This window comes from Chenopodium album, chromosome 8 (genome assembly GCF_948465745.1).
Source record: "Chenopodium album chromosome 8, dcCheAlbu1.1, whole genome shotgun sequence".
In the NCBI taxonomy this organism is placed as follows: domain Eukaryota; kingdom Viridiplantae; phylum Streptophyta; class Magnoliopsida; order Caryophyllales; family Amaranthaceae; genus Chenopodium; species Chenopodium album.
Genome location: NC_137841.1, coordinates 37,352,583 through 37,365,174, shown reverse-complemented (window position 1 = coordinate 37,365,174; position 12,592 = coordinate 37,352,583). Strand labels below are relative to the sequence as shown.

Below are 12,592 nucleotides of genomic sequence, written 5' to 3'. Positions count from 1 at the left end.
AAAGACGCAAATTGGTATGTAGTGATGAATGGAGAGCTCAACAAGAAAGGCTTCTTAAATCCGCTGCTGAGGTGTATTCCAGAATGGGAGTAGGAGGGCATTATGGAAGAAACCCACTCCGGAATATGTGCTAACCATATCGGTGGGAAAGCATTGGGAGTAGAGGTCCTTAGAAGAGGGGCATATTGGCCAACTCTCACGCAAGACGCACTAGCATATGTCAAAAAATGCGACAAGTGTAAAAATATTCACCCGTCATAAATCAGCTAGCAAACGATCTGACTCCAATCCTCAGCCCGATCCCGTTCGCTTAGTGGGGATTGGACATATTGGGACCTTTCACCACTGGGTCAGCGGGCAGGAAGTATCTCATTATGGCACTAGATTACTTTACAAAGTGGATAGAAGCTGAGCCCACCAAGTACATAAAGGTAACCCAGGTCAGAACATTTATATGGAAGAGCATCATCACTAGATTCGGGATGCCACGGTGCATAGTCTTTGATCATGGGTGTCAATTTGACTGTGACACCATAAAGGACTACTTGGGGGATATGGGCACCAAGTATGCAAGTGCCTCAGTCTGCCACCCACAAAGCAATGGCCAAGCAGAGGCAGCAAATAAGCTGATCCTGACAGCCCTACTGAAGAAGCTGGAGGAGTACAAGGGCCTGTGGGCAGACTTAGTCCCAGAGGTCTTGTGGGCAAATAGGACCACTGAGAAGGAGTCAACCGGTAAAAGCCCTTTCACCCTGGCCTACGGGAATGATGCAGTTGTCCTTGTGGAAGTGCAAATCCCCAGCCTGAGGATACAACACTATGAGCAGCAAGGAAATGAAAAGCGCATGCTGGAAGAGCTAGACTTCCTGCCAGAAGTAAGGCTAAAAGCAGCCCTTAAGCTGGCAGCCCAAAAGAGCAGGATCTCAAAAGCTTTCAACAAAAGGGTCAAGCACAGGGAGCTCCTGCCAGGAGACTTAGTCCTCAGGAGGACAGCAGCAGTTGGAAGTGGAAATCAGCATGGAAAGCTGTCAGCAAACTGGGAAGGCCCTTTCATCATCCACGAGCAGGTTGGACCAGGCGCGTTCCTCCTTGTAGATCAAGAAGGTCAGGTCTTAAGAAACAGTTTCAATGCTGATGTGTTAAAGAAATATTTTGTTAAATTGCCTGAAACATAGCTGTTTCAAGTCGATAAATCTTTATTCAGTCCATGATATGTTAATTAAGGCATTTGAGCCATTTTTGTTCAATGAAATACAAGCCTCTGCGTGAGGAGTATGTTGCATAAATTTGTTTAATATAGTATGCCCAAGCATCATATACTAACATGCAGAAATCAAACAAGAATAATAATAAAGTGTTAGAGGCAAGAAGCACTCTAGCGCAAAATGACAAAGTGAAAGCATCCCTCCTTAAAACCTCACTTCACCTGCAAAAAGCAAAACAGGGCAGCACCTCGGGGACGCCTGAGGGGGAGCCTGACACGTTCAGCTTGAGCAGAGGAGAAGAGAGGAAAAGAAGAAGATGAGCTACATGGGCAACACTAAGGTTCTCTTAGTCCCATTCAGCCCATCTCTTCGAGGGGGGGAGAGGAAAGGAGAAGACAGTCAAGCAGCAAGCCCTTACAAAAAGAAGTAAGCAGGCAGTAAACAAGCTGAATGACATAAATAAGTCGCAGCATAAACAATTAGCTTAATGACATAAATAAGTCGCAGCATAAATAAGCTGAATGACATAAATAAGTCACAGCATAAACAAGTTGAACAACATAAACAAGTCGCAGCATAAATAAGCTGAATTATACAAATAAGTCACAGCAAAGTAAGCTGATGACACAGACGAAATAAGCAAAAAGCTGATCGACACAAACAAGTCTCAGCAAGGATAAGTTGAATAACGCTCAATCAAATATGTCAACCAGCACGCAGACAAAGCCTTTGGTCAAAGCCAAGTGAAGTACACAACGCGCAAACACTTGAGCAGATAAAGCAGGAAGGACAAAATGTAACAAAGTCCCTGCTGAAGCACAGCAGAGCGCAAAAGAAACAGAAAAGCGCTAGGCAGCTAAATTAAAAAGACAGGAAGGCCCAACCTACGAGGCCCCACCAAATGTAATAAAGAGCAAACATGCAGACAATGAAATAAACAACAAGAAAAGCAGCAAGAGGAGATCATAAGGAGCATACATTATAAGGCTGAACCCCTGCCCACCAAGGCAGAGTAAACATTCAGCAGGTCAGTCATAGAACAAATAAAGCTGAGCCCTCATCCACCAGGACAAGGAAAAACTCAGCGGGTAAAGTTAGAAGATCACAATTTCAAGTTAAGCTGGACAGACCCAGCAACGAAAGAAAAAGTATTCTGAAAATACACAGAGAAACATAATCTTTGGCAGCTATACACCCCAAAGATAGTAACAAAAACTACCTAGTTATAACAGATCTGGGTGAGGGAAACTCAGAGGAACCACTGGAGTAGGAGGGTGACAGCCGCCATAACCTTTATTGATCATCAGTCAAAGACTCCACTCCAATAGCTGCAACAACGTCAGGGAAGAGAGGCACCTCCAAGTTCAGCACGGCGTGGTTGGGGATCTTGCAGCCAGCAGCGCGAGGGTGATCAGCGGGAAGATAGAACAAACCAGCCTCACCGGCAGCTTCAACCTTAGCCTAGAAGGCATTAAAGCGAGCCTACTGCTCTTCACCCTCACCATACAAGCTGCTAACGCATCGAGCCGCAGCTTCCCATCCTCCATCATGGCGGTCAGCTAGGAGCTTAGCGAAAGCAGGAGAGAGCGCAAAAGACTTGAGAGCCTCTCTCCTAGCAGCCTCCAGCGCAACAGCATGCGCAGCCTGTAAATCTGCCACCTCCACCTCTAACGTCTTCACCCTGGCTTAAGAAGTCCCCAACAGCTCCTCGCAGTCCTTAAGCTTGGTCTGAGTGAGCTGAAATTCTCCCAATTGGAGCTGCAAGGCATCCGCCTTCTCCCTCAGCGGAGTCACCTCATTGGCCATAGCATCCCTCTCAGCTTGAGCCTGCTGAACCTCCAGAGTCTTCTGGAAAAGAGTTATACCCTGTTTCTGATATTCCTTCTCCACTGACAGCAAGGCATTGGACAAATCCCCCACAGACATAACAAGCTGCAAGAAAAGCAGAAAAGAAGAGTCAGCTAAAGTGGGAGTTAACAAAAGAAGTTAACAATATAAAAAAAATAATAATAATAAAAATAAAGCATAATAATAGTTAAAACAAGACAACAGCAACAAAACAAGCAGAGAAAAGCTGAAACGAGAAAAAGAAAAGCCAAAAGCAGAGACGAACCTTCTGCAAATCATGGCAAGCAGTAGCTGCTGGAAGGCTGACTGAGCTGCGTGCAGAATCCGCAGGGAGACGAACCCCCTGAGTCAGGCGGTATCCTAGAGTACCACCCTTCTGAGGGTCGTCTACAAATAAAGACTCATCAGCCCTCACATTCATCAAAGGCCGAAAGGAAGCGTTCTCAGCTCCAAAAGGAAAGAGTATTGGGCAAAGATGAATGTCAATAGGGACCTCAACAAACTCAATGGCCCCAGTAGGGCGAAAAGTCCCTCCAGTAGAGAATGAGGACGTAGAAAGAGGATTCTCAAAGGCATCAGCCCTCACATTCATCAAAGGCCGAAAGGAAGCGTTCTCAGCTCCAAAAGGAAAGAGTATTGGGCGAAGATGAATGTCAATAGGGACCTCAACAAACTCAATGGCCCCAGTAGGGAGAAAAGTCCCTCCAGCAGAGAATGAGGACGTAGAAAGAGGATTCTCAAAGGCATCACCCAAGAACTGATGAACGCAGCGGTTAAGCTCACTGGAGTTCTGAGTGTCTCCCCCACCAACGTTCCTACCTGGAAATCCAGTGTTGGCAGACGTGGAAGCAAGAGGGTCTGGGCCAGGAGAAGTGCGAGCCTTTTTCGCCTCTGGCTCATCCCTAGTAGGGTTAGAAGACACAGGATCGTCCTCTAGGTCAATCACTGGACGATGTTGCTGGAGAGAGCCCGTAGCTCGGGAGAGCGCACCCCGGGTAGTGCTTCGGAGCCGCCCCCTCAACCCGTAGGGACGCGGCGGAAACCTTGGAAGCTCCAAGACAGATTCATCAGGGAGCTGAAAATCAGTAGCTGCAACAGAAGGAACGGCACTGCCCTTCGCAGCAGCAGTATCATCAGTAGGAGTAGGAAAGAGCAGAACATGCTCAGTAGAGGAAACGGGTTTTTCACCCGCAACAGTAGTCTCAATCCCCTCATAAGGAAACTGGAGAACATTGTCAGCAAAATCATCGGCAGTAGCCTTTGGTTCTTCAGAAGCTTGTTCACGTGGCCTTTTGGCAGCAGAAGTCTGAGGTGCCACCCGGCCGGAAGCCGCGACAGACTGCTTCTCAGAGGAAGCAGCAGGCGCCACTAACGCCTCAGAATCTGAAGCCACCTTTTGAGGAGCAGGGCGAGTATCACGCCTACTCCCAACAGTAGAAGGCGAAGGCTTAGGCTTAGCGCGGCTGGACACAGCACGCTCGCTAGTAGCCACGGTGCCAACAATAGCCCGCAGCTCAGCAGGAGCCAAACGCACCTCGCCCTTCAGGGAACCCGCAAACACCTCCAGCGTATCAAAGAGCTGAGGAGGGTTCTCAAGAGTGGCAGTCAGAGGGTCCTTCCAATTATCGGCCAGCCCGAGCATGCGTTTGTCCAACTTGTCATAGCCTAAAAACACAAAATGACAAAAAGTTAAATAAGGCAAAAAAAAAGAAAAAAAGGCAGAAGACAGAAAAAGCTTACCAGACTCATGTGTACGGCACAAACGCATGGCAGATAGCTGCTCATTACCCACGATGTAAATAGAATTGGGCAGCCAGACCTTGGGAAACTTGGAGTCACCTGTCCCCGCTCCCTGTAGAGCTTCAAAAGCTTCTGTCTCACGAGCAGTTTCAGAGGGAGAGACTGTGACCCCAGCCATGTCGGTGCGAATCTCTCTGAAATTACGCGGAGCAGCAAAATTAGAAGGCACCCTTACCCAGAAGAACTTGCCAGTCCAGTCCCTAAAACGCCCAAGTTTTGGGTAGGACAAGACTCTACTCTCTTTGGGGGCGACATAGTACCACCCTGACTCAGTCCCAGAGGTTGATCTTTTCAGGCTCATGAGATACTTGAACAAATGCAGAGACTCAGGGTACCTTCGAAACCGCAAAAACCACATTAGACAAATCAGGGTATGAAGGGAGGCAGGGTGCACCAGAGATATGCAGATGTTAAAAGCACGTAGCAGCTTCTCTAAGATGGGGTCCAAGGGGAACCTCAAGCCCAAGTCTAGCTGCGAGGCAAACACAACAATATGACCTGCAGGAGGGGCTGATAACTTCGCACCATTAGCAGGCAGAACCAGCTCGTAGCCCTCCCCAAAACCGTAAAACTTTTGCCCAACAGCGGCCAGGCCCAATCTCTCAGCGTCCTTACGCCAACTGGAATCTAGTACGCAGTTCTTAGGCCCATAGCACTTGTCATCAAGGATGAATTCAGTCTTGCCCTCCTCTACGAGCTCAGCAACATAAGTGGGCTGACAGTCGAAGTATGAGCGGTCACCAGGAGACTCAGCCATTCTACTTGATTGAACTTCTGGGGAAGGAGAAAGTGATGGAGTCCTAGTATTCCCACTGCGCACTACATAATGATCAAACCGATGCATGTCAGCCATGTCATCAAGCCAAGCAAAACTGTTTAAAGGCTGAACATGGGGAATGGGGCTAACAAGAGACACGTCAGGGGGATTGGCCTTAACAGCATCAACCAACATTTTATGGCGCATTGCACGCAGCCTCAGGCGAGTAAGATGGGATAAGGGAATCCCATCCAGCGTAAGCACTCGCTCACAGTAAGGATCAAAGAAGTCAGGACGGGGTATACGCTGGAAAGGGCGAAATGCACTACCCTCAGCGGGACGACTACTGCCTGACCCAGACGCAGCAGCACGAGTCGCAGCAGTACCCATCCCGCTCGCAGCAGGGGGAAGGTCAGGAGGCATAACAGTTTGTAAAGGAGTAGGAGAAATAGGAGAAGTGCGCGCAGGACGCTCACCTGAAAAAGAAGATCGGGAAGAGGAAGAATCCGATCCTGTGGCCATTTGAGGCTCACTCATGTTCTGACTATCAAAGGCATCAGACATTATGAAATCTACAAAGGAATATAGGCCCGCAAAGGAAGGAAAAGGCAATGGGGCACGAGAAAATCAAAGAATCAGTGTAGAAACAATGAAGGAATAAGTAGAAAAAAGCCAAGAATGCAAATACAACAACAAAAGAGAAGAAATGGGAATAACGACAATTGGGAAGAATCAAAAGGCACAATCTTGCGAAGAAAAAGTAAAAAGAAGCAAAATTGGGAAAATACAAACAACAAAAGGTACAAAGTAAGTACCTTTAAGGAAAAAAGTTGCAGAAGCAATAGAGTACAATAACAATGGCGGAGATAAAAGCCCAAGCAAGACAAAGGTCCGAATCTGCAATTAAGAAGAACAAAGAAGGAAAACGTTAACAAAAGAGCAAGAATTAAAGGAGAGAAAGCAAGTAAAGCGAAAGTCAAGACAAAAATAAAGACGAAGAAGCAAGAACTTGCCACAACAATGGAGGATCAGAGACGCTTGACAGAGGAAGAGCAAAGAGCGAAAAGTTCAAAATGCCAAACTAACGAAAAGGGAAGATGAAAAATTGGAGGCGTAAAAGAAATAAGTGAAAAAGGGGGACAGTGAAATTAATATGGAGTAAATGGGCAGTTAGACACAAGGCAAAGCCAAACCACCATGTCACTTCAGTAAAATCAAACTGACAACTCGGACTACCAACACGTGTCCCACTCATGCAAATGCGGTTCCCGCCTCAAAAAAAAATTGAGAAGAGAGCACTTCAGCGGGAGTGATCGAAAATCCTCTCTACAAGCTTGTCATTTCTCAGACTTTAGCGGGAGTGATCGAAAATCCTCTCTGCAAGCTCGTCATTTCTCAGACTTCAGCGGGAGTGATTGAAAATCCTCTCTGCAAGCTCGTCATTTCTTAGACTTCAGCGGGAGTGATCGAAATTCCTCTCTACAAGCTCGTCATTTCTCAGACTTCAGCGGGAGTGATCGAAATTCCTCTCTGCGAGCTTGTCACTTCTTAAGTCTGGAACCAATGTCACCATACAAGCAATAGGACAACGGACTCAGCAATAGCAATACCTTACCTCCCAAGTCTCCAGGGCGCCTCAACACCCTAGAGACTTGAGGGGCTAGGAGTGTGCAGGTCATTTCAGTCAGACGACCCGTTGAGTCAGAGCCGATAAGGCTACATGCTCAGAACAGATGGCATGAAAGAACCTCACACCATCTCTTGAGGGGCTAGTTGTAGGGGATAGCTTCTGCTGAGCTATTCCTTCAAGTTGGGCTCAGTTGAGAAGAACGTTCTTACAGGCAAAGAGTCGGCATGAGTGACCTCATACCACCTCTTGAGGGGCTAGTTGTATAGGATAGCTCCCGTTGAACTATTGCCCAGCCCCCAGGGTGCACACTCACTGCCGAATAAGCAGCTAAAGGAGGGCTCATCAGCCCGGCAGAGTCAGCCCGCAGGGCTGACCAGGCTAAACTCTCCACGAAGGAGATAGTACGCCTATAAATAGAGGGTAAAGTACAACGGAAAGGAGGTCAGACACTCAAGTTATTACACTTTCTATATCTCTCTAAGTACACTCTCTCTCTCTAAACACTCTCTAACTTAAGCTTCGGAGGGGGGTTCCTCGAGCCACCCCCGAGGGCAGTTTACGTGTGCTACCGTGTGTAGGTTGTTGACGGGACCCAGCTTACCCAGCAGAACCCTTGGATCCATACCTGGAACAGCTTCAACCTGGCCGTTTGCTTGGGGTCGGCCGACTGATGCAAAACAATGTGAGATGCCCTGATCTCCCAACCAAGTCTTGAGATAGGGGGTTTCAAACTGAGGGCCATTATCAAACACCATAGACATAGGTACCCTAAACCGGGTGATGATGTTCTTCCAGATGAAAGAGATGACATCCTTTGTCTTGATGTTCTTAACCGGCTCAGCTTCTACCCATTTGGTGAAGTAATCCACAGCCACCAAAATGTAGCGCTTTCCGCCTGGAGCAGGCGTATAAGGACCCAAGATATCCATGCCCCATTTAGCAAACGGGACTGGGTTGTGGATTGCCGTCAGGTCAGTAGCCGAGCGGTGAATAAGCTTGCCAAACCTCTGGCATTTGTCACATCTCTTCACCAACTCTTTAGCGTCTGCTTCAAGAGTAGGCCAAAAGTAATGCCGCCTGGCTCTAACAGCTAGGGACCTGCCGCCTATATGAGAGGCACAGTACCCAGCATGCAATTCTTCGAGAACTTTTTTCCCCTTTTCTGGGGTAACACACTTCAATAGAGGTTTAAGGAAACCCGCCTTGAAGAGCTCTCCGTTTCTCAACTCGAAGTTTGTTGCTCGCTTTTTCATGACGGCTGCCTCCTGTGGTGAATCAGGAAGTTTGCCGTCTGCTAAATATGCTCGGATGCCATCCATCCAGGTAGAGCTTCGGTCTAAGATTCCAATGGGCTCTTCATTTATGCTTCTCATTTCAAGAACTTCCCAAAAGACCGACCGAGGCGTATCACAGCAGGCGGATGAAGCCAATTTGGACAACGCATCCGCCTGATTGTTATCCGACCTGGGCACTTGATTCAGACGGAATTCCTCAAGTGCCCCAGCCTCTTATCTGACTGCCTGAAGGTATTTGATCATAGCCAGATGAGTTGCCTCATATTTTCCCTCATACTGGCTAACGACCAATTGTGAATCAGAGTAGGCGTCAATTTTAGTTGCCCCTGCTGCCTTACACATGTGGATTCCGGCTAGCAGGGCTTCATACTCCGCCTCGTTATTTGAGGCTTGAAATTTAAACCGCAGTGCATATTCAAATCTGTCCCCCTCAGGGAACTCATATAAAATTCCGGCACCGCAGCCGTTCTTCGTTGAGCTCCCGTCTACATATACTTTCCAAACTTGGTCAATGTTGTCCGGTTGCACCGGCCGTGTCATTTCAACAATGAAGTCGGCAAACGCCTGACCTTTCACTGCCTTTCTAGGTTCAAAAGTGATTTCCAGACTTTGCATTTCAATAGCCCATTTCAGCATTCTGCCGGATGATTCCAAAGTAGACATTGGTCGCTTAAGGGGCTGGTCGGTGTAAATTACCACCGGATGGGCCAGAAAATACGGCTTCAATTTCTTGAAGGCCATATACAGAGCAAGGCCAAACTTTTCTACCATGGGGTACCGGAGCTCAGCATTTTTTAGAACATGGCTAATGAAATAGATCGGGAGCTGAACGCCGTCTCTCTCAGCTAGGAGAACGGCACTGAGGGCATGATCTGAGACGGCTAGGTACATGTATAACACCTCTTTAGGCAGTGGACTAACAAGCCTTGGCAAAGAGTGCAAGTGTTCCTTCAGCCGTTGAAAGGCCGCCTCAGCATCATCCCTCCATTCAAATCTGGTCTTCTTCCTGATTGCTTGGAAGAAGTAAAGGCATTTGTCACCTGACCGGCTGAGGAATCTCCCCAAGGCCGCCAGGCAACCGGTTAGTCTCTGAGCTTCCTTGACAGTGCGAGGTGAGTTCATGTCAATTACCGCCTGTATCTTCTCGGGGTTAGCCTCTATCCCCCTTTGATCAATCAGGAATCCGAGAAACTTCCCAGACTCACACCAAAGACGCATTTCTTAGGATTTAACATAACCTTATGCCGCCTGAGTGTGGTGAAGGTTTCTCGGAGATCAGCAAGGTGATTCGCCTGCTGCTTGGATTTGACTATCATGTCATCAATGTACGCCTCTACATTCCTCCCAATTTGATTAATAAAGGCCGTATTAATCATCCGTTGGAATGTAGCCGGCGCATTTTTCAAGCCAAACGGCATCACAGTGTAACAGAATAACCCCTGATCAGTGACGAAGGCCGTCTTCTCTTGATATTTCCTCCACAGGGGTATTTGATGGAAGCCGGAGTAGGCATCCATAAAACTCATCAAGGCATGCCCGGCTGTCGAATCAACCAGACTGTCGATCTTAGGAAGAGGATAACTGTCTTTGGGACATGCCTTGTTGAGGTCTGTGTAATCAACACACATACGCCAGGTACCATTCGGCTTCTTTACAAGCACAACATTTGCCACCCAGTGGGGGAAATTACATGGCCGAATGAACCCAGCGTCCAACAGCTTTTTAACTTCGACAGCTGCCGCCTGACTTCTTTCCTCGCCGTGATTTCTTTTCTTTTGCCGAATGGGCTTCTTTTTAGGGTCCACGGCGAGTTTGTGGACAGCAAGATCCGGGCTGACGCCTGGCATCTCTTCCACTTCAAAGGCAAAAATGTCTTTGAATTCTTTTAGCAGAAGGTGCAAGTCTGCACCCAACTTAGCATAAGCAACCGTCCCAACCTTCACAGTACGCTCCGGACGGCTGTCGTCCAGAGGTATATCAACATGCTCTCCAGCCGGTTGGGGACGGAGCTCATCTGACCGTTCACCGGTCAATGATTGCTATTTTTTCTCTTTCTTCACCTCCACCAGCAGAGGTGCCTTTCTTTTCTTCCCGACTGCTGATGGGGCTGGTAATGGGTCGGCATCCTTGACATTGTTAAGGTCTATTGGTTCCTAGCCGGCCGGGGCCACAATATCTTTGACGGCTGAGAGCTAGCACTCCCGGGCCGTCTTCTGATCCCCATTCAAGGAACCAACAGAGTCGTCATCCCTCTCATACTTGATGAGCATGAGGGAAGGGATGATTACAGCCTTGGCTTCGTTGAGGGTTGGCCGGCCCAAAATAATTTTGTAGGCGGTCAGCTCCTCAACGACCAAGAACTTGACGACCAGGTGTCGCCCTTTTCCTTTCTCACCCAGTCGGATTGGTAAATCAACCCTTCTGACTGGGTAAACCATTCCACCCCCAAAACCAACCAAGGGGTGGGTAACCGGATGCATGCTGTTGTCATTGTATTTCAGCTTTTGCAGGCACCGGAGGCTGATGATGTCTGATGAGCTGTCGGTGTCAATAAGGATCCGTCCAACCAGCTGATTGGCAAACCTTACATTCAATGACGATCAGGTCATCATGCGGACGGCGGACGCTGCCCCTGTCCTTCTCAGTGATCAGGACGTCTGGGAAGGAGGAGCTTGCAGACGCCTACTCATTATCATCTTTGTCCATCTTTCGCAGATGGCTCTTGGTGCCCCGGATGGTAGGGCCACCGCATGAGAACCCGCCTGCTATTGTGTAGACCAGCTCCTTGTCAGTGTCCGAACTACTAGCAGGCTGGGGGGGTCTTAGACGAATGCCCCGGATTCTTCTTATTAGTCCCTTTAGACTTAGAAATGTAGGACTTTAACATCCCCTTGTTAGCCAGACGGTCCAACGCCCGTTGAAGGCTGAAGCAGTCGTTGGTGTCATGGCCAACTTCCTCATGATATTGGCATAATTTGTTTTTGTTCCTTGATTGAATGGAACTTTTCATTGGATTCGGCTTCTCTAGGGACAGTCGATCCTTAATTTACATGAGGATGGAGTTGCAGTCCTTGTTAAACTCGTACTTAGGGACGTACGGTTTAAATTCTTTCTTCTTCTTCTGGGACGGCTGATCAGAGTCACTAACCGCCCAGACTTCTTTTCTTTTCTTTTCTTGCTCTCTTCTTTCTTTTTGGCCGGCTGAGCAGGCCGGCTGTCTTTCTGTTTGTCAGACTTCTTAGAGTCCGACTGATTACCAGGCGTACAGAGGTCGGTTGCTTGAATATAGCTTTCCGCCTCCCTCAGGGCCGCCTATAAAGTGAAAGCCCCTTTTCTGACTAGGTAGAACTTAAAAGTCGACCCGTCTCTCAGACCCTTGAAAAAGTCTGTAAAAGCTACCTCGTCAGACAGTCCTTGAATCTGAATTCTAATCAGATTGAACCGCCTGACATAGGAGCGCAGCCCTTCTCTCTCCCCCTGCTTAATGGTGCTCAAGTCCAGGCTTGTTTTCTTAGCAGGGATGTTCATTGAGAAGTTGGAAGCAAACAGGAAGGCAAGCTTCTTGAAACTATCAATGGACCCGGCTGGCAAATTGCCAAACCATTGTTGGGCAATGCCCTTCAACGTAGCCGGGAAGCATCGACACCAAGTGGCATCATCCAACCCTTGTAAGTACATGAGGTTGGTGTAAGCCATGAGGTGATCTTCTAGGTTGGTGGTACCATCATAGGTACCTACCAATACATTCTTAACCTTGGCCGGCTTCGGTTATCTCCCGGGTGAACGCAAAAGGTTGTTCACCCAGGCAAAGCAGACGGAGCTGCCAGTCCAGTGGCTGGACATTATGATATGCCGCCTGACCTCCGAAGAAGGCCGGCTGCATATAGTAAGGTGGGCACTGACCGTAGACCTGAGAAGGTACATATGGTGCAGTCCGATCATCTGAGGGCCAGAATGGACGGTATTACCGCTTGTCTGACTCTCATGCAAGGAAAGTGCATTCCCTGCAGAAGTATTGTTGAAGCTGTCTGGAAAATTCGACGTAGAAGCCGACTCA

General features: G+C 48.2%; 1 protein-coding gene across 1 annotated transcript; it reads left to right on the top strand.

The window, feature by feature from the left end:
- The first annotated feature begins 374 nt into the window (after positions 1 to 374).
- On the top strand, positions 375 to 1,211 carry LOC145642941 (uncharacterized). The gene is made up of 2 exons (XM_081694097.1): positions 375 to 1,067; positions 1,176 to 1,211. The coding sequence occupies exons 1-2, from the start codon at positions 375 to 377 to the stop codon at positions 1,209 to 1,211; spliced, it is 729 nt and encodes a 242-aa protein (XP_081550223.1).
- Positions 1,212 to 12,592: the final 11,381 nt, after the last annotated feature.